Below are 21,925 nucleotides of genomic sequence, written 5' to 3' on the forward strand. Positions count from 1 at the left end.
TAAAGTGGTCGGTTTTAAAGGAACACTGGTCATGGCCTCTTGTATCAGTCACTGGCATTCCCCTTGGAGATTGGTTTGGGAATGGAGTTCTGACCCATCTCTTGTTTTTCAGTGGAATCAGATCTGCGTATGCAGCCAAATATTTATACAGCACCTTTACATAATGAAATGTTTACAAGAACTTCACAGCAGCAAGTATAAAGTGAAATCTGACACCAAGACACACAACATACTAGGGCGGATGGCCAAATACTTTGTTAAAGGACTAAGCTTTAACAAGTTTCTGAAAGGAGGGAAGTGAGGTAGAAATGGAGAGGGGCAGCAGTGGGGTAGGCAGGGTGTGGGAGAAAACAGTGGTTTAGGGAGAGAAGTTTTTTTTTAATACATTCACAGGATGAGGGTGTCACTGGCCAGGCCAGCATTATTGCCCATCCCTAATTACCCCGAGGGCAGTTAAGAATCAACCACATTGTTGTGGGTCTGGAGTCACATGGAGGTCAGTCTAGGTAAGGATGGCAGCGTCCTTCCTCAACCTCAAAGGACATCAGTGAACCAGATGGGGTTTTCCTGACAATCGGGATTTTGAAAACACAATTTTAATAACCAATATTTGCTTGACTGGGAGCCAGCTGGAGGTTAGCAATTTCCTGACATTGTCACACTCTTAGTTTAATGATTATTAAATTCAAATTCCACCACTTGCCAAGGGGAATGACATGGCGGGATTCAAACCCGAGACCCCAGAACATGGGGTCTCTGGATTAACACATCGTTCATAAGACTAAGAGGCCATCATTTAGTCAGACGTTGAATCCAGACAGCGGAAGAGAAACTCATCAAAGGAGCAATTAAAATCAGAGGTACATCCGGCCAGAATTGGAGGGTGCAGATATCTTGAAGGTGGAGAGAGGCTGGACGAGTTTCCAGAGATAGGGAAGGATGCAGGGGTTGAAGGGAGTTATCAGTTTGGCATTATCGAAGTGACTGGTGAAGTATGCTCAAGAGGTCTCTTCCTTAGGCTAAGTCCAATGTTCATCTGTTCAAAACCTGTTATAATAAACTTATAATGATTGCACTAGAAATGGAGATGGGCAGCATTATAGAGATCATTTCCAACTTGTCCAAATTGATTGTGATTCATGCTAACCACACTGCATCTGTAGACAGCTCTTCACATACCCATAAATCCCTTTGGGAAGGTCATGATGTAGTGGCAGTGTCACTAGACTAGACCCAAACTAATGCATGGAGGTCTCAGGTTCAAGTCACACCCCAGCACCACCTTAAAATAGTACTTTCAAACTCACAGCCACTTCCATCTTGAAGGACAAGGGCAGCAGATACATGGGAACACCACCCCCTGCAAGTTCCCCTCCAAGCCACTCACCGTCCTGACTTGGAAATATATCGCCGTTTCTTCACTGTCACTGGGTCAGAATCCTGGAATTCCCTCCTTAATGTCATTGTGGGTCAACCCACAGCACACGGACTGCAGCGGTTCAAGAAGACAGCTCACCCCCACCTTCTCAAGGGGCAACTAGGGACAGGGCAATAAATGCTGGGCCCAGCCAGAGACACCCACAAACCATACAATCCACTTGGTCTATATCAAAGCTCACATTACAGCAAATCCATGGCTTGTGTATTTAGTCCTTTGTGTCTCAACTTGATCTCAATTCCTTACTTAGCATCCTTACACAGTTTATTCTGTGTACATGTATGTGTGGAACATATGGAAACCAGAGCGTGTGTAGATAAACTACCTCGAGTGTACAGAAAATACCACACATACACGACCCCCTCAGAATCCTTGCTAACATGCAATTCTTAGAATCTGTGGAGACATTGGGTCAGACCTATCGAGGAGTGGGAATCTCGCTCAGGTTCTCACATTGGCCCCTCTTTTTTAAACATAAGGAAGAGCTCAGTGTTTCTCGGAGGAAATTCCACTCAGGCCTCCCTCAGGAATCCAGCACTGTACTTTCATTCTGATATTTCACACTAACACAGAGCTGTCGGGGGTGGGGGAAGGGCGGGGGTGGAGGGAAACCACATCCCCTTTTCCCCAGCAGTCAGCTGCTGTATTCTGACGAGTCCAAAATCTCAGGCAGTCACTTTGACAGCTGGCTGTTAAACATTAAATATATCAAGTAAGTGTGAGGTTAGAGTGCTGGGAGAGTGGGGTACCAGTGGGAGGATGCCACAGAATGCTGTCAGGAGTGTGATGGAATACTCCCCACTTGCTCTGGATGGGGGCAGCTCCAACAACACTTGAGAAGCTCGACACCATCAGGACAAAACAGCCGTTTGATTGACACCAAATCCACAAGCATCCACTCCCTCCACCACCCACACTCAGTAGCAGCAGTGTGCACCATCTACAAGATGCACGCAAGAAATTCACCAAAGATCCTCAGACAGCATCTTCCAAACCCATGACCACTTCCATCTAGAAGGACAAGGGCAGCAGATACATGGGAACACCACCCCCTGCAAGCTCCACTCCGAGCCCCTCACCATCCTGACTTGGAGATATATCACTGCTCCTTCAGTGTCACTGGGTCAGAATCCTGGAATTCCCTCCCTAAGGGCATTGTGGGTCTACCACAGCACATGGACTGCAGTGGATTAAGAAGGCAGCTCACCCCCACCTTCGCAAGGGGCAACTAGGGATGGGCTATCAATGCTGGGCCCAGGCAGTGTCACCCATGTCCCTTGAGTGAATATTAATACAACAGGAGGGTGTCAGGTCAGATGAAAGATGACAAGAGTCCAGATAAATGAAGCAGTGTACAGGGTAGGTCGTAGTGAGTGGGATACAGGGTCAGGTGGGGAGGGGGGAAGAGAGGAATGGAGTCAGGCATGGAATGGGGTGGGAGAAAACAGAGTTAGGAGCAGAGTGGGGGGTGGAGTTGGGTCAGGCATAGAATGAGGGTAAAAATGGGGTAAGGTGGGGAGTGGGGGGGAATGGGGCTCTGGAAGGTGGAGGAGACAGTTTCAACTGAGAGATTCAAGATGGCATTGGATGGTTATTTGGTGTGTAAAGATTTGGCAACAGGGCAGGTGACTGGCCCTAGGAAATTACTTGTTTGTGAGCCAGTATACATGTAATGTGCTGAATGGCCTTTTCCTGTGCCCTCACACTTCTGTCATTCTGTGTGCATGCATATGCACTCACTCCTCCACGCATATACACACTGCTTGGCGTGTTTGAGCACACTGCTCTGTGTATGCGCCCCACTGTGTAAATGCAGTCTTTGCTTTGGGTACATGCAAACCACTCCATATACATTGATGGATTTATTTATTGTCATGTGTACCTAAGTACAGTGAAAAGTTTTGTTTGTCAGCAGTACAGGCAGATCATACTAAGCAAGGACATACAGACCATAGGGTGAAAAAAGCATTCGGTGAATAAGCATACAGGTCACACAGCACCGGATGTGTGCAAGGCAAGATCAACATGCACTCTTTGTTTCATTTTAGGTGCACCGCTCCATGTATATGTACACACACCACCCCAGGTATATACATACTGCCCTGCGTATACACACACTGCCCTGCATAAATACACCGCCCTGGGTATACACACACTGCCCTGCTTTTACACACCACCCTGTGTATACATGCACTGCCCTGCAGAAACACACCGTCCCAGGTATATGCGCACTGCCCTGTGTATACACACCACCCTGCGTATACGTATACTGACCCACGTATACATGCACCACCCTGCGTATACATGCTGCCCCACATATACACGCACTGTCCTGCATAAACACACTGCCCCATGTACACATGCACCACCCTGCATATTCACACCGCCCTGGGTATACACGCACTGACCTGTATATAGACGCACTGCCCTGGGTATACACACTGGTCAGTGTACTGTACATACATGGAGAGTTGGGGAAGGGGGAGACAGAAGGGGCTCCTACCTGTTGCAGCTCTTTCTCGATCTCCATGGCCCGGAGCACAATGGGGCCCCTCACTGCATACTCCACCTTCTTGATCTGTTGGTTCATGGACTCGAGAGTGAGCACCTTGTTGGGGCCACGGGCCACCCCGTTCAGCTCCTCACTGGCCATGCTGTCCTTGTGAGAGGACTGCTCCCTGTGGAGAAGGAAGAGAGAGCTGAGCAGAGGGCTCCTCCGGGGAGTGAGCAGGCGAGAACAGGGGGAGAGAGGGAGCATCGGAGCCTGGGGGAGAGAGAGAGAGACCTCAGAGAGTGCCCCGTGGCATCAGCTGGGGCTGAGCTGGAGGAGGAGGAGAGAGTTCAAGACTGATTCCAGAAAGTGCACTGACACTCCTGGGGGTGTGGGGGTGTGTTCAGGGCTGTCGGGATGTTGTTGGCAGTACACACGGACCTTGAACTAAGTCCAGAGTCTGAGGGATTTAAAAAAAACAGGACACGTCAGAATATTGTTGGGGGGGGGAATGAGGAGACCAGAGGATGAACACGTCCCTGCAACTTCCCAACCAGGACAACTTTCCAGTTTATAGCCAGTGTGTTCTGCTCTAGTCTGGGGGGGTTTGGAGAGAGAGGGAGGGGAGGGGAGGTAGTTTAGACCAGGGCACCCACCTCTGGCTTCCTCACAGACCGGGACACACGAGCTGCTGGGAAATGAGTGCCTCTTCCTAAAACCAGCTGGGAACAGCTCACATCTAACCACAGCGCTGCACTTCGCAATTGGTTCCCAGCGGGACCTGATGTGTCCCCACCCCACACACACACACACACACACACACACAGAGGAGTCGATGAAATTTATCAGAAAGACAGAGAGAGCCAGCCCCTGGCTCTTGGCTCGGACTCAGGTGAAAGTCACCTCCCGGAGTTGGGGAGGTGTCTCCTTAACTTTGGGGGGGGGGGGGGGCTGGGTTACAGACAAACCGGGACGGGACGGACCGGGAAAACGTCAGCTCTTAAACGGGAAATGATAGCCCGAGAGAAGAGTGTGAAACAGCGACCTGTCTGTGGGCTATACCCTGGTAACAACTCACCAGAGGGGGGACTGGGGGAATCTGGCATTTATGACCCCCCTCCGGGATGGTAGTGTCTACTGAGGTGGCCACTTGAACAGGATCACTGAGGAGAGAAAGCATTCAGCCCATCATGCCAGCACTGGCTCTAGTACACGGTGCTGATATCCTGACTTTTCCCATATCCCTGCACACTGTTCCCATTCACACCATACAATCCCGAGCGTGCAGGAAGAAGCTGTTCAAGCCCATCAGTCCATCTACATAACCCACAGAGGGTTTATAACCATGGCTAACCCACCTAGCCTGCACATCCCTGAACACTACGGGCAATTTAGGACGGCCAATCCACCCTAACCAGCATATCTTTGGACTGTGGGAAGAAACCAGAGCACCCAGAGAAAACCCACACAGACAGTCGCCCGAGGCTGGAATCAAACCTGAGTTCCTGGCACCGTGAGGTGGCTGCGGTAACCACTAGAACATAGAACATTACAGCGCAGTACAGGCCCTTTGGCCCTCGATGTTGCACCAGCCTGTGAAACCAATCTGAAGCCCATCTAACCTACACTATTCCATTTTCATCCATATGTTTATCCAATGACCATTTAAATACCCTGAAAGTTGGCGAGTCTACTACTGTTACAGGCAGTGTGTTCCACGCCGCTGATACTCTCTGAGTAAAGAAACCATCTCTGATATCTGTCCTATATCTAACACCCCTCAATTTAAAGCTACGTCCCCACGTGCTAGCCATCGCCATCAGAGAAAAAGGCTCTCCCTGTTCAAAGTTTGTGCGAAGATTTGTAGCTCGGGTGCTCGTTGTTGTGGTTCTGTTCGCCGAGCTGGAAGTTTTTGTTGCAAACATTTCGTCCCCTGACTGATGATGTCACCTAGCCAGGGGACGAAACACTCTCCCTGTCCACCCTATCTAACCCTCTGATTATCTTCTATGTCTCTATTAAGTCACCTCTCAATCTTCTTCTCTCCAACAAAAACAGCCTCAAGTCCCTCAGCCTTTCCACATAAGACCTTCCCTCCATACCAGGTAACATCCTGGTAAATCTCCTCTGCACCCTTTCCAAAGTTTCCACATCCTTCTTAATAATGTGGTGACCAGAACTGTACACAATACTCCAAGTGCGGCTGCACCAGAGTTTTGTACAGCTGGAATGTGATCTCATGGCTCTGACATGCAATCCTGCTACCAATAAAAGCTATGCCTTCTTACAACCCTATCAACCTGGCTGGTAACATCCTAGTAATCTATGTACTTGGTCACCGAGATCTCTCTGCTCATCCACACTGCCAAGAATCTTACCATTAGCCCAGTACTCTGAATTCCTGTTGCTCCTTCCAAAGTGAATCACCTCACACTTTTCCGCATTAAACTCCATTTGCCACCTCTCAACCCAGATCTGCATCTTATCTGTGTCCCTCTGTAACCTGCAACATCCTTCAGCACTATCCACAACTCCATCGACCTTAGTATCATCTGCAAATTTACTAACCCGCCCTTCTACCTCCGTGTGCAGATGATTTATAAAAGTGACAATCAGCCACCCCATCTAATAACCATCCTCTACCTCTTGGGGGCCCTGCAGCCCTCCAAACTCAAGTTCAATCATTTTAAGGCCTGAACTCTCCCATGTCCTAGCCCACTACCCTAAGCACCAAGCCTCGTTACCACACAGTTAGCCACTAACCGTCTCCGTGATCAGTGATTGACCATCCCAGCCGGATCATTATTCATTCCTTTGTCTGTCCAACTGTTCTCTCTCTTTAGGCTCTGTTTATTCCTCACCCCAACCTGACCTTCTGTATATAAATCTACATTTTCCTAGCTACCATCAGTTCTGAGGAAGGGTCACCGGACCCTAAACATCTGATTTCTCTCCCCAGATGCTGCCAGACCTGCTGAGCTTTTCCAGCAGTTTCTGTTTTTGTTTGTGATTTACAACATCCGCAGTTATTTTGGTTTTTAATCTCATGAGTGCCTCTATTGAACCTGCTTCCATCATATTTCAAGGCAGTGCACTCCAGACCCTAACTACTGACTGAGTGAAAATTTTTTTTTCACATATTACTTCCTGCGCCTTTTGTAAGTCACTTTAAACCGATTGCCCCTCTTGATCTTGTTGTTTGACTGAGCAGGAGCAGCTTCCCCCATCTATTTTGTTCAGTCTCACTCATAACTTTCGAAATCTCTATCAGGTGGAAACATAGAAACTAGGAGCAGGAGGAGGCCATTCGGCCCCTTCAGGTCTGCTCCACCATTCAATACAGTCATGGCTGATCGTCCAGCTCAGACCCCTGCTGCCAATTTCTTCCCATACCCTTTGAACCTTTTAGCCCAAAGAACTATATCTAACTTCTTTGTAAAAATATTCAATGTTTTCTGAGGCAGTGAATTCCCCAGGCTCCCCACTCTCTGAGGGAAGAGTTTTCTCTTCATCTCATTCCTAAATGGACCGAGATTTGTAAACATAAGTGGGGAATTACAGGAGCAGATTCCACGACATTGTTGTGGTGATGAGAGGGCAAGATGCGTGTTAAATATTCCTGGCTATTTTGTATTCATTCACGGGCTGGGGGCATTGTTGACCAGGGCAGTGTGCCCATCCCAAATTGCCCCTATCATTAGACTGTGACCCCTGGATCGGAACTCCCTGGTTATCAGGAACACTCTTCCCTGCCAAGTCCTGTTAGAATTTTATGGGTTTCTATATGGTTCCCCTTATTTTTCTAAACATCAGTGAACTTAGTCCTAACCAATCCAGTCTCTCTTCATACCTCAGTCCTGACATCCCAGGGATGAGTCTTACAGCATAGAATTGTTCGGCTCACGATGCTGTGCCAAACATGATGCCAAATGAAACTAAACCTTTCTGCCTGCCCTTGGTCCAAATCCCTGCATCCCTTTCATATTCATGTGTTTAGGTTAGATTACCTACAGTGTGGAAACAGGCCCTTCGGCCCAACAAGTCCACACCGACCCTCCCAGACCCATTCCCCTACATTTACCCCTTCACCTAATACTATGGGTAATTTAGCGTGGCCAATTCACCTGACCTGCACATTTTGGATTGTGTGAAGAAACTGGAGCACCCGGAGGAAACCCACGCAGACACAGGGAGAACGTGCAAACTCCACACAGACAGTCGCCTGAGGTGGGAATTGAACCCGGGTCTCTGGTGCTGTGAGGCAGCCGTGCTAACCACCGAGCCACTGTGCCACCCAAAACTAAAAGCCCCAAAACCCCCCCTTGTCGTATCTGCCTCCATCACCAGCCCTTGCAGCATGTTCCAGTCTCCTACCACTGTGTGTGTAAAAACCTTGTCCCTTTGAACTATCCCCCCCCATAATAAAGTGTTGATCCTGTCTCGCACACCTCCTGTGCTGTGTAACCTGTATGCCTTACTCTGTACAAGTTTCCTCTTCACCTTATTATCTGTATTTCCGAGCTTACTCTGATCTGCCTGTACTGCTTGTAAACAAAGCTTTTCACTGTACTGTGGTACACATGACAATAAATCAACTCAAATGAAATCAAATGCTGCCTAGTATTAGACATTTCAACTCTGGGGAAAAACATCTCATAATTTTACAGACTTTGATCAAGCCTTCCTTCAGCCTCTGCATCTCCAGGGAAAACAACCCGAGTTTTTCTAGCCTCTCCTTATAGCTCAAACCCTCTAATCCAGGCAGCACCCTGGTAAACCCCTTCTGTACCCTCTCCAAAGCCTCCACATCTTTCCTGTAACGAAGGACTGGAATTGAACGCAATTCTCAAAGTGCGGCCTAACCAAAGTCTTAGAAGGCTGCATCATGACATTCTGACTCTTGGACTCAATGCCCTGACTAATAAATGCAAGCATGCTATACGCCTTCTTTACCACCCTATCTACTTCAGTGGCCACTCTCAGGGAGTTATGAACTTGAACCCCAAGATCTCTCTGCGCATCAATGCTGTTCAGGATCCTGCCATTAATTGTTTACTTTTCCTTAACATCTGATCTCCAAGGGTGCAGCACCTCACACTTACCCGGATTAAACTCCATCTGCCATTTCTGCAACTGATCCAGATTCTGCTGTATCCTTTGACAACCTTCTAGACTATCCACAACTGCAATGATCTTTGTATCGCCTGAAAACTTACTAACTTGCCCATCTACGTTTTCATCCAAATAATGTGGTTGTGTCTTAACTGACCTTGGAGCAATTTGGGATGGGCACACTGCCCTGGCCAACAATGCCCCCAGCCCGTGAATGAATACAAAATAACCAGGAATATTTAACACGCGTCTTGCCCTCTCATCACCACAACAATGTCGTGGAATCTGCTCCTGTAATTCCCCACTTGTACTTACAAATCTCCGTGCTTTCACACGGTTGCTCACAATGACTCAGATTTAACTTCATTTCATTCTTTCTGACGTTGACTTTGATTAACTTGTCATCTTACCGGCTTAATGAACAGATACACAGGTTCAGATCCCACCCCAACAGCTGAGGTCAACCACATTGTCAGGTGTTACACACACATCAGGCTGGATAAAGATGGCAGATTTGAACTCATTTTTCCAGAGCATTAACTGAGTAATATGGGCATAATTTAACATCCCCAACCACCTCTAACAGCATAATGCTCCCAAAACACTGACACTGCCCGCTCCCTCCGCACTGACCCTCCAACAATGCGGCGCTCCCTCAGCACTGACCATCTGACAGTGCGGCACTCCCTCAGCACTGACCCTCCGACAGTGCCCACTCCCTCAGCACTGACCCTCTGACAGTGCGGCACTCCCTCAGCACTGACCCTCCGACAGTGCGGCACTCCCTCAGCACTGACCCTCCGACAGTCCGGTGCTCCCTCAGCCCTGACCCTCCGACAGTGCGGCACTCCCTCAGCACTGACCCTCCGACAGTGCGGCACTCCCTCAGCACTGACCCTCCGACAGTCCGGCGCTCCCTCAGCACTGACTCTCCAACAGTGCGGCGTTCCCTCAGCACTGACCCTCCAACAGTGCGGCACTACCTCAGCACTGACCCTCCGACAGTGCGGCACTACCTCAGCCCTGACCCTCCGACAGTTCAGCACTCCCTCAGCACTGACCCTCCGACAGTGCGGCACTCCCTCAGCACTGACCCTCCGACAGTGCGGCACTCCCTCAGCACTGACCCTCCGACAGTGCGGCACTCCCTCAGCACTGACCCTCCAACAGTGCGGCGTTCCCTCAGCACTGACCCTCCGACAGTGCGGCACTCTCTCAGCACTGACCCTCCGACAGCACAGCACTCCCTCAGCACTGACCCTCCGACAGTGCGGCACTCCCTCAGCACTGACCCTCCAACAGTGCGGCGTTCCCTCAGCACTGACCCTCCGACAGTGCGGCACTCCCTCAGCACTGACCCTCCGACAGTGCGGCACTCTCTCAGCACTGACCCTTCGACAATGTAGTGGTCCCTTCATCACCAGCCTGTCTGAAATCCAATTGGGGTTCAAAAACATCGCCCATTTAAAGATCATTGTTCGGTTTGAATCTGGATATGTTTTCCATGTACATAAAGAGCTGGTTGTTTTCAGATGCTGAACCAGTGCCTGCCCCCTCCACAAACATCATTGGCATCATCACTGGCTGTTCCTTCTTTGAAATCTTGAAAGCCCGCAGTGTTCATTCCCTAACTACAATTCCATTGATATTATCTTACACACAACATCTTGGCTACTTCCACATGTCCCCAATAAATCAAAGTACGAACAGGAGAAGGCAATTCAACCTCTCCAGCCTGTTTGCCTGACACTTACTTCAATCATGGCTGATCTGTGGCCTACCATGTATCTGCACCTCTTGTGCCTGCATCCCTTAATATCTTTGCTTGTCAAAACTTATCTCTCTTAGACTTAAAGCAAACAACTGATCCTGCACTCACTGATGTTTGTGAAAGAGAATTCCAACCCTCTCCCATGCTCCCAAAGTGCTTCCTAACATCTCTCCTGAGTGGTCTGGTCCTCAATCTCAGACTATGGCCCTATTTGTAGAATCCCCAACCCATGGAAATAGTTTACCTTTATCTACCCTGTCATTTCCTGTCAGTATCATGATGACCTCGATCAACTCACTCTTTAACATTCTCAATTCCTAGGCCTAATTTGTAATACATCTCCACATAACTTAACCCTTGGAGTCCAAATATCACTGCTGTAAACCTATATTCTGGTCCCTCCAAAGTCATTTTTCCTTTGTGTGGTGCTCAGACCTACTCACAGTATTCCACGTGAGGTCTAAGCAGGGTTCTGTATAAATGCAGCATAACCTCTGCATCCTTGTACTCCAGTCGGCAAGTTAAAATGGCCACCATTCCATTAGCATTCTTCATTATTTTTGTGCGTCGGTTTGTAACATTTTAAAGATCTTTGCACCTAAACCTCCTACTCTCACAGTTGCTAGTCTTTGGCCAATACAATTCATCCCATGTGATATCAAGGAACAGTTGGGTGGCACGGTGGCACAGTGGTTAGCACTGCTGCCTCACAGCGCCAGAGACCCGGGTTCAATTCCCGCCTCAGGCGACTGACTGTGTGGAGTTTGCACGTTCTCCCCGTGTCTGAGTGGGTTTCCTCCGGGTGCTCCGGTTTCCTCCCACAGGCCAAAGATGTGCAGGTCAGGTGAATTGGTCATACTAAATTGCCCGTAGTGTTAGGTAAGGGGTAAATGTAGGGGTAGGGGTGTGGGTGGTTTGCGCTTCGGCGGGGCGGTGTGGACTTGTTGGGCCGAAGGGCCTGTTTCCACACTGTAAAGTAATCTAATCAGACCTACTCACAGTATTCCACGTGAGGTCTAACCAGGGTTCTGTATAAATGCAGCATAACCTCTGCATCCTTGTACTCCAGTCGGCAAGATAAAATGGCCACCATTCCATTAGCATTCTTCATTATTTTTGTGCGTCGGTTTGTAACATTTTAAAGATCTTTGCACCTAAACCTCCTACTCTCACAGTTGCTAGTCTTTGGCCAATACAATTCATCCCATGTGATATCAAGGAACAGTTGGGCGGCACGGTGGCACAGTGGTTAGCACTGCTGCCTCACAGCGCCAGAGACCCGGGTTCAATTCCCACCTCAAGCGACTGACTGTGTGGAGTTTGCACATTCTCCCCGTGTCTGCGTGGGTTTCCTCCGGGTGCTCCGGTTTCCTCCCACAGTCCAAACATATGCAGATTAGGTGAATTGGCCACGCTAAATTGCCTGTAATGTTAGGGGCAGGGGTAAATGTAGGGGAATAGATCTGGGTGGGTTGCGCTTCGACGGGTCGGTGTGGACTTGTTTCCACACTATAGGGAATCTAATGATGTTGTGGCCGTAACAGAGACCTGGGTTTCTCAGGTGCAGGAATGGTTGCTGGATTTAGAGCATGGTTTAGAGCATTTAAGAAGAATAGGGAGGGGGACAAAGAGGAGGGAGTGTAGCACTACTAATCAGAGAGGGTATCACAGCTACAGAAGCTTCCATTGTCAAGGAAGATCTGCCTACCGAGTCAGTATGGGTGGAAATTAGGAACAGCAAGGGAGCAGTCACCTTGTTAGGGTTTACTACAGGCCCCCCCAATAGCAGCAGGGAGATGGAAGAAAGCATAGGTCGGCAGATTTTGGAAAAGTGTGGACATAGTAGGGTTGTTGTAATGGGTGACTTTAACTTTCCCAATATTGATTGGAACCTCCTTCGAGCAGAAGATTCGAATGGAGCTGTTTTTGTAAGGTGTGTTCAGGAGGGTTTCCTAACTCAGTACGTTGACAGGCCGACGAGGGGAGAGGCCATTCTAGACTTAGTGCTCAGAGCTGGGGCAGGTATCAGATCTTGTGGTGGGAGAGCATTTTGGTGATTGTGACCACAACTGCCTCACATTCTACATAGCTATGGAGAAGGAGAGGATTAGGCAAAATGGGAGGATATTTAATTGGGGAAGAGGAAACTATGATGCGATTAGACATGAGTTAGGAAGCATGGATTGGGAGCAATTGTTCCATGGTAAAGGCACTATAGACATGTGGAGACTGTTTAAGGAACAGTTGTTGCGAGTGATGAATAAATATGTCCCTCTGAGACAGGCAAGAAGGGGTAAGATAAAGGAACTTTGGATGACGAGAGCGGTGGAGCTTCTCGTCAAAAGGAAAAAGGTAGCTTACGTAAGGTGGAGGAAGCTAGGGTCAAGCTCAGCTCTACAGGATTGCAGGCAGGCGAGGAAGGAGCTCAAAAATGGTCTGAAGAGAGCCAGGAGGAGGCACGAGAAAGGCTTGGCAGAACGGATTAGGGAGAACACAAAGGCATTTTACACTTATGTGAGGTATAAGAGAATGGTCAAAGAAAGAATAGGGCCAATCAGGGATAGCATAGGGAATTTGTGTGTGGAGTCTGAGGAGGTAGGGGAAGCCCTAAATTAGTTTTTTGCTTCTGTCTTTACAAAAGAAATGAACTTTGTAGTGAATGAAACCTTTGAAGAGCAGGTGTGCATGCTGGAATGGATAGAGATAGAGGAAGCTGGTGTGTTGAAAATTTTGTCAAGCATTAAAATTGACAAGTCGCCAGGCCCGGACCAGATTTGTCCTCGGCTGCTTTGGGAAACGAGAAATGCAATTGGTTCACCAATCCTCGCTCTCCACCGGAATCGTACCTGAGGACTGGAGGGAGGCAAATGTAATTCCTCTCTTCAAGAAAGGAAATAGGGAAATCCCAGGCAATTACAGACCAGTCAGTCTCACGTCTGTCGTCTTCAAGGTGTTAGAAAGGATTCTGAGGGATAGGATTTATGACCATCTGGAAGAGCATGGCTTGATTAAATGCAGTCTACACGGCTTTGTGAGAGGCAGGTCATGCCTCACAAACTTTATCAAGTTCTTTGAGGATGTTACTAGACAAGTTGATGAGGGTCGAGCTGTGGATGTGGACTTCAGCAAGGCATTTGATAAAATTCCCCATGGTAGGCTCATTCAGAAGGTCAGGAGGAATGGGATACAGGGGAACTTAGCTGTCTGGATACAGAATTGGCTGGCCAACAGAAGACAGCGAGTGGTAGTAGAAGGAAAATATTCTGCCGGGAAGTCAGTGGTGAGTGGTGTTCCACAGGGCTCTGTCCTGGGGCCTCTACTGTTTGTAATTTTTATTAATGACTTGGATGAGGGGATTGAAGGATGGGTCAGCAAGTTTGCAGACGACACAAAGGTTGGAGGTGTCGTTGACAGTATAGAGGGCTGTTGTAGGCTGCAGCGGGACATTGACAGGATGCAGAGATGGGCTGAGAGGTGGCAGATGGAGTTCAACCTGGATAAATGCGAGGTGATGTATTTTGGAAGGTCGAATTTGAAAGCTGAGTACAGGATTAAGGATAGGATTCTTGGCAGTGTGGAGGAACAGGGGGATCTTGGTGTGCAGATACACAGATCCCTTAAAATGGCCACCCAAGTGGACAGGGTTGTTAAGAAAGCATATGGTGTTTTGGCTTTCATTAACAGGGGGATTGAGTTTAAGAGTCGTGAGATCTTGTTGCAGCTCTATAAAACTTTGGTTAGACCGCACTTGGAATACTGTGTCCAGTTCTGGTCGCCCTATTATAGGAAAGATGTGGATGCTTTGGAGGGGGTTCAGAGGAGGTTTACCAGGATGCTGCCTGGATTGGACGGCTTATCTTACGAAGAGAGGTTGACTGAGCTCAGACTTTTTTCATTGGAGAAAAGGAGGAGGAGAGGGGACCTAATTGAGGTATACAAGATAATGAGAGGCATAGATAGAGTCGATAGCCAGAGACTATTTCCCAGGGCAGAAATGGTCATAGTTTTAAGCTGGTTGGAGGAAAGTATAGAGGGGATGTCAGAGGTGGGTTCTTTACACAGAGAGTTGTGAGAGCATGGAATGCGTTGCCAGCAGCAGTTGTGGAAGCAAGGTCATTGGGGACATTTAAGAGACATGCATAAGGTCACAGAAATTTGAGGGTGCATACATGAGGATCAGTGGTTGGCACAACATCATGGGCTGAAGGGCCTGTTCTCTGCTGTACTGTTCTATGTTCTATGTTCTATGTAGAAGTGGGGAAGTCAACTGATGACTGAGCAATGTTTAGCATCATTCATGATGCCTCAGATACAGTAGCGGTTCATGCCCAAATGAAACAGGATCTGGACAATATTCAAGTTTTGGTTGAAAAGTGGCAAGTAACACTTACACGACATAAATGCCAGGCAATGGCCATCTCTAACAAGAGACAACCTAACCAGCTCCCCTTGATGTTCGAGGGCCTGACCATTATTGAATTTCCCACCATCAACAATTGGGGGGTTACTATTGACCAGAAACTGAAATGGACTCATCACATTGCTCCGAGCCACATAAACCTGACATCAGTTGTCCGTAAACTAGTGGATAAAATTCTGAAGGAGAGAATTAATCTTCATTTAGAGAAGCAAAGTTCAATTAGAAACAGTCAGCATGGGTTTGTCAGAGGGAGATCATGTGTAAGAAATCTGTTTGAATTTTTTGAAGAGGTGACCAAGTGTGTAGATGAGGGTATCACAGTCAATGCTGAATCATAGACTCACAGAGTCACAGAAACAGGCCCTTCAGCCCACCATGTCTATGCTGACCGACAAACACCAAACTGCACTAATCCCATTTACATTGCTGAGCGTGCCCTGGCATTTTAAGTGCGCGTCCATTTTAATACAAGTTAAAGGTTGTGAGAGTACCTGCCTCTACCTGTGTTTCAGGTAGCATGTTCCATACATCCACCCACCACTGTGTGTGAAAGTACATTTCCTCAGATCTCATTTCAACTATTTACTCCTTCACTTTAAACAAATATGTGCTGACGATCCCTGATCAAGCCTGACTTTCCAAGTTTTGATTAATCCTGTCCTTCAGAACTTTTTTCAACAATTTCCTGAACACTGACATCAGACTAACCAGTCTGTAATTATCTGCCTATCCCTGCAGCCCTTCTTGTCCAAAGGAACCACATTAGTCACCCTCCAGTCATCTGGCACTTCACCTGTGGCCAGCAAAGTCTTAGAAATCTCCACTGGGCCCCAGTAATCTCCTCCCTTGCCTCCCATAGCAGGCTGGGTTACATCTCATCAGGTCCCCGGGATTTACACACCTTTACGCCCGTAAAACAGGTCATACCTCCTTCTTTTTAATCTTAAATTCTAGAACCTCACTACCCCAACTGAAATCACAGAGACAGGCCCTTTGGCCCAAACTGCTCCATGCCGACCAAAACGTCCTTCCACACTAACCCCATTTCCCAGCACTCGGTCCATATCCTTCTAATCCTTTCCTATCCGTGTATTTGTCCAAATGCCTTTTAAATGTTGTTAATGTACCCGCCTCAACCACTTCCCCTGGCAGCTCATTCCATATGCGTACCACCCTCTGTGTAAAAAACGTTGCCCCTCAGGTTCCCTTTAATTCTTTCCCCTCTAACCTTAAACTGATGCCCTCTCGTCCTCGATTCCCCAACCCTGGGAAAAAGACTGAGTACATTCACCCTATCCATGCCTTTCATGATCTTATACACCTCTATAAGTTTCCCAAACCCCCACCCCTCAGTCTCCTACGCTCTAAAGAGAAAAGTCCTAGCTTGTCCCACCTCGCCCTATAGCTCTAACCATTGAGTCCTGGCAACATCCTTGTAAATTTCTTCTGTACTCTTTCCAGTTTAATAACATCCTTCCTACAGCAAGGTGACCAAAACTGAACACAATACTCCAAGTGTGGCCTCACCAATGTCCTGTACAACTGCAACATAACTTCCCAATTTCTATACTCAATGCTCTGACTGATGAAGGCCAATGTGCCAAAAGCCTTCTTCACTGCCCTGTCTACCTGGGACTCCACTTTCAGAGAACCGTGCACCTGAACTCCAAGGTCCCTCTGTTCCACTACACTCCTTAAGGCCCGAACATTCACCATGAAACTCCTACCTTGATTTGACTTTCCAAAATGCAAGACCTCGCACTTATCTATTTAAAGTCCATTTTAATGTTGTGCCTTTATTTAAGAAAGGCTTTTTGAAGCAGCCTGGGAACTATAGACTGGTCAGCCTGATAATGAGCTGTAGGTAATTTGTTGCGGTAGATTCTGAGATATTGGATTCTCATTTGGAGAGGCAAGGACTAATTAGGGATAGTTAGCATGGCTTTGTGTGTGGGAAATAGTCTCTCAAACTTGACTGAGCTTTTTTGAGGATGTAATCAAAAAGACTGAGGGCAGGATGATTGACGTTGTCTACATGGACTTCAGTATAGTCTTTTACAAGGATCCACGTGGTAGACTGAATAGTAAAGTCAGATCACATAGGAGTCAGGGAAAGCCTGTAGATTGGACACAAAATTGGCTCAATAGTAGGAGATAGAGGGTGGTGAGGAAGGGCTGTTTTTCAGACTAGAAGCCTGTGCCATGGTGTTCTGCAGGGATTGGTGATGGGTCCACTGTTTGTTTTATCATTTATACAAAACATTTGGATGAGAATTTAGGAGGAATGGTTAATAAATTTGCAGATGGTACTGTTAACAATGAAGAAAATCAAAGATTACAGAGGAATCTTTAGCAAATGGGCCATTGAGCTGAGAAATGGCAAATGGACTTTAATTTGGATAAATGTGAGATGTTGCATTTTAGTATAGCAAACAAGGGCAGGACCTATAGCATACAAGTTATGGTGGGGCCCTGGTAGCATTGTCAAATGGAGACAACCAGGGGTTCAAGACATAGTTCTTTGAAAGTTGTGTTAAAGGGAGACAGGTTGGTTAAGATGACATTTATCATTGCTTCATTGCTCAGGCCTTTGAGTATAGGAGTTGGGATATCATGTTAAGGTTGTACAAGTTGTTGGTGAGGCTACATTTGGAGTATTTTGTGCAGTTCTGATTGCCCTGCTGTAGGAAGGATATTAAATTAGATCTCGGTGTCCAAGTACATCGATCCCTGAAAGTTGCTACACATAGGTTTGTTAAGAAGGCATACAGTGTGTTAGCTTTTATTGGTAGAGGGATTGAGTTTCAGAGCCATGAGGTCATGTTGCAGCTGTACAAAACTCTGGCATGGCCGCACTTGAAATATTTCATACAGTTCTGGTCACCGCATTATAAGAAGCTTTGGAAAGGGTTCAGAGAAGATTTACTAGGATGTTGCCTGGTATGGAGGGACGATTAAGGGACCTGAGGCAGTTTTCGTTAGAGAGAAGAAGGTTGAGAGATGACTTAATTGAGACGCATAAGATAATCAGAGGGTTAGATAGGGTGGACAGGGAGAGCCTTTTTCCTCGGATAGTGATGGCTAGCACGAGGGGACATAGTTTCAAATTGAGGGGTGATAGATATAGGACAGATGTCAGAGGTAGTTTCTTTACTCAGAGTAGTCGGGGCGTGGGATGCTCTGCCTGCAACAGTAGTAGACCCGCCAACTTTAAGGGCATTTAAATGGTCATTGGATAGACATATGGACGAGAATGGAATAGTGTAGGTTAGATCAGCTTCAGATTGGTTTCACAAGTCGGTGCAACATCGAGGGCTGAAGGGCCTGTACTGTGCTGTAATGTTCTATGTTCTATCAGGACTGATACTACCTGATCTGCAGTGCCTTTTCCAGCTCCACACTTTATTCACTCTGATCCACCTGACTGACCTTGTTACAATCACTATAACCACCTCAGGATCTTTCTCACTAATGTAACTATCCTCAACTAATGCTTTTCTGAAGGATCATTTTATACCTATTGTGACAAAGTTTAAAAATATAAAATGATAATTTATGCACTGAATTGCTTTGTACCAATTGAACTGTAAGATATATTTGGTTTTGGAAAATCATATTTGATTAAAGGCAGTCAGCATGGCTCCGTGAGGGGCAGGTCATGTCTCACAAACCTTATTGAGCTCTTTGAGGATGTGACGAGACAAGTTGACGAAGGTCGAGCAGTGGATGTGGTGTATATGGATTTCAGTAAAGTATTTGATAAGGTTCCCCACAGTAGGCTCGTTCAGAAAGTTAGGAGGTATGGGATACAGGGAAATTTGGCAGTTTGGATACCGAATTGGCTGGCCGATAGAAGACAGCGAGTGGTAGAGGATGGAAAGTATTCTGCCTGGAGGTCAGTGACAGGGATATGTTCTTGCATCTCTGAAATAGAATTAGAATTCCTACAACATGGAAACGGGCCCTTCAGCCCAACAAGTCCACACCACCCCTCCGAAGAATATCCCATCCAGACCCATTATCCTACATTTACCTCTGACTAATGCAACTAACCTATACATCCCTCTACACTGTGGACAATTTAGCATGGCCAATTGACCTAACCTGCACATCTTTGGACCATGGGAAGAAATCGGAGCACCCAGAGGAAACCCTCACAGACTTGAAGAGAACATGCAAACTCCACACAGACAGTCGGCCGAGGTTGTAATCGAACCCGGGTCCCTGGTGTTGTGAGGCAGCAGTGCTAACCACTGAGCCACCATGCCGATCCTCTGCTTTTTGTAATTGTTATAAATGACTTGGATGAAGAAGTGGAAGGTTGGGTTAGTAAGTGTGACGATGACAGTGGTGTTATAGATAGTGTTGAGGGCTGTTGCAGATTTAGACAGGATGCAGAGCTGGGCTGAGAAGTGAAAGATGGAGTTCAACCTGGATAAATGAGAAGTGATTCATTCTGGAAGGTCACATTTCAATGCTGAATACTGGATTAAAGACAGGATTCTTGCAGTGTGGAGGAACAGTGGGATCTTGGGGGTCCACGTATGTAGCTCCATCAAAGTTACCACCCAAGTTGATAGGGTTGTTAAGAAGGCATATGGTGTTTTGGCTTTCATTAGCGGGGGATTGAGTTTAAGAGCCGCGAGGTTTTGCTGCAGCTCTATAAAACCCTGGTGAGACCACACTTGGAATATTGTGCCCAGTTCTGGTTGCCTCATTAGAGGAAGACGATGCTTTAGAAAGGGTGCAGAGGAGATTTACCAGGATGCTGCCTGGATTGGAGGGCTAGCCTTATGAAGAGAGATTGAGAAAGCTCAGGCTTTTCACTCTGGAGAGAAGAAGGAAAAGAGGTGACTGGATAGAGGTGTACAAGGTAATGAGAGGCACAGAGAGTAGATAGCCAGAGACTTTTCCCCAGGGCAGAAATGGCTGTCACGAGGGGTCACAATTTTAAGGTGATTAGAGGAAGGTATAGGGGAGATGTCAGAGGGAGGTTCTTTACTCAGAGAGTGGTGGGTACAGGGAATGCACTGCCAGTGGTGGTGATAGAGTCAGAGACATTAGGGACATTTAAGTGATTGCTGGACATAGACGGCAGTAAATTGAGGGGTGTGTAGGTTAGGTTGATCTTAGATTAAGATAATCCTCGGCACAGCATTGTGGGCTGGAGAGCCTGTAGTCTGCTGTACTGTTGTATGTTATATATCAATTTTTAAAAATTCTTATATGATAATATTATTCAAAATTAGCTTCATTACTTTTGAATATCAGAAATACAAATGATGAGCTGGATTTTTCAATGTACTCAAGTCTTATTTTTATATCCATTTATGAAACTGAAGTGTAACGTTCATGAATAAAAGTCTACATTTGATTCATGACGAGCAATTCAGTGAAAACGCGCAACATGTTTCTCTGACACTCGCCAAGCATTTCTGAGTTTATCGTTTTAATTCCATTTTATAACCGTCTATTTTCTTCAAGCACCACTTAATCCGAAAGTTTGGGTCATGGCCATATTGTCTCTATTTATAGCTCCATCTTTCCCTGCCCTTTTGACCTCCCAAAATGTATCTCCTCACGCTTGTCCAGATTAAACTAAATTAAGCTCAGAGACTCGGAATAGTTGTTATGGGGGACTTTAATTTCCCCAGTATTGACTGGGAATACTAGAGTTCAACTAGTTTAGATGGGTCAGTTTTTGTCCAATGTGTACAGGAGGGTTTTCTGACACAGTATGTAGACAGGCCAACAAGGGGCAATGCCATATTGGATTTGGTACTGGGGAATGAACCAGGCGAGATGTTAGATTTGGAGGTAGGTGAGCACTTTGGTGATAGTGACAACAATTTGGTTATGTTTACAGTAGCAATGGGCAGGGAAAGGTATATACCACAGTGAAAGAGGTATAACTGGGGGAAAGGCAATTATGATGCGATTAGGCAAGATTTAGGATGCATAGGATGGGGAAGGAAACTGCAGGGGATGGGCATACTTGAAATGTGGAGCTTATTCAAGGAACAGCTACTGTGGGTCCTTGATAAGTATATACCTATCAGGCAGGGAAGTAGTTGTCGAGAAAGGGGGGCCATGGTTTACTAAAGAAGTTGAAGCTCTTGTCAAGGAGAAGAAGAAGGCTTATGTGAGGATGAGGCGTGAAGGTTCAGTTAGGGGGCTTGAGAGTTATACGTTAGCCAGAAAAGATCTAAAGACAGGGCTAAGAAGAGCCAGGAGGGGACATGAGAAGTTGTTGGTGGATAGGATCAAGGCAAACCCTAAGGCCTTCTATAGGTATATCAGGAATAAAGAATGATTAGAGTAAGATTAGGGCCAATCAAAGGCAGTAGTGGGAAGTTGTGTGTGGAATCTCAGGACACAGGGGTAGAGCTTAATGAATACTTTTCATCAGTATTCACATTGGAAAGGGGCAATGTTAGTGAGAATATGGAGATACAGGCTACAAGATTAGATGGGATTGAGGGTGACAAAGGGGAGGTTTTAGCAATTTTGGAAGATCTGAAAATAGATAAGACCCCGGAATCGGATGGGATTTATCCTCGGATTCTCTGGGAAGCCAGGGAGGAGATTGCTGAGCCTTTGACTTCGATCTTTGTCATCGCAGTCAACAGGAGTAGTGCCAGAAGACTGGAGGATAGTAAATGTTGTTCCCTTGTTTAAGACGGGTGTAGGGCC

The 21,925-nt window shown here is 46.9% G+C and overlaps 1 protein-coding gene across 14 annotated transcripts in view; it reads right to left on the bottom strand.

The window, feature by feature from the left end:
• The window catches only part of LOC122550354 (alanine aminotransferase 2-like), a 178,106-nt gene that overhangs the window by 60,373 nt on the left and 95,808 nt on the right, over nt 1-21,925 (bottom strand). For 9 of the 14 annotated variants that reach the window (XR_015757297.1, XR_015757296.1, XR_015757295.1 and 6 more), the window contains exon 1: nt 3,942-4,321. The exons of 1 other annotated variant lie outside the window; for it this stretch is intronic. Coding sequence is in view for 4 of the 13 variants with exons in the window: in XM_087987700.1 (XP_087843826.1) it covers nt 3,942-4,196 (255 nt within the window). In the remaining 9 variants the exon portion in view is untranslated. Of the gene's footprint in view, nt 1-3,941; nt 4,324-4,585; nt 4,723-21,925 lie in introns of those variants that run through there. 4 more of the 14 variants (XR_015757299.1, XM_087987704.1, XM_087987703.1 and 1 more) reach the window with 3 other exon arrangements.

Source organism: Chiloscyllium plagiosum, unplaced genomic scaffold, assembly GCF_037043375.1.
Source record: "Chiloscyllium plagiosum isolate Xiang-an unplaced genomic scaffold, Cpla_swu_hap1 HiC_scaffold_5, whole genome shotgun sequence".
In the NCBI taxonomy this organism is placed as follows: Eukaryota; Metazoa; Chordata; class Chondrichthyes; order Orectolobiformes; family Hemiscylliidae; genus Chiloscyllium; species Chiloscyllium plagiosum.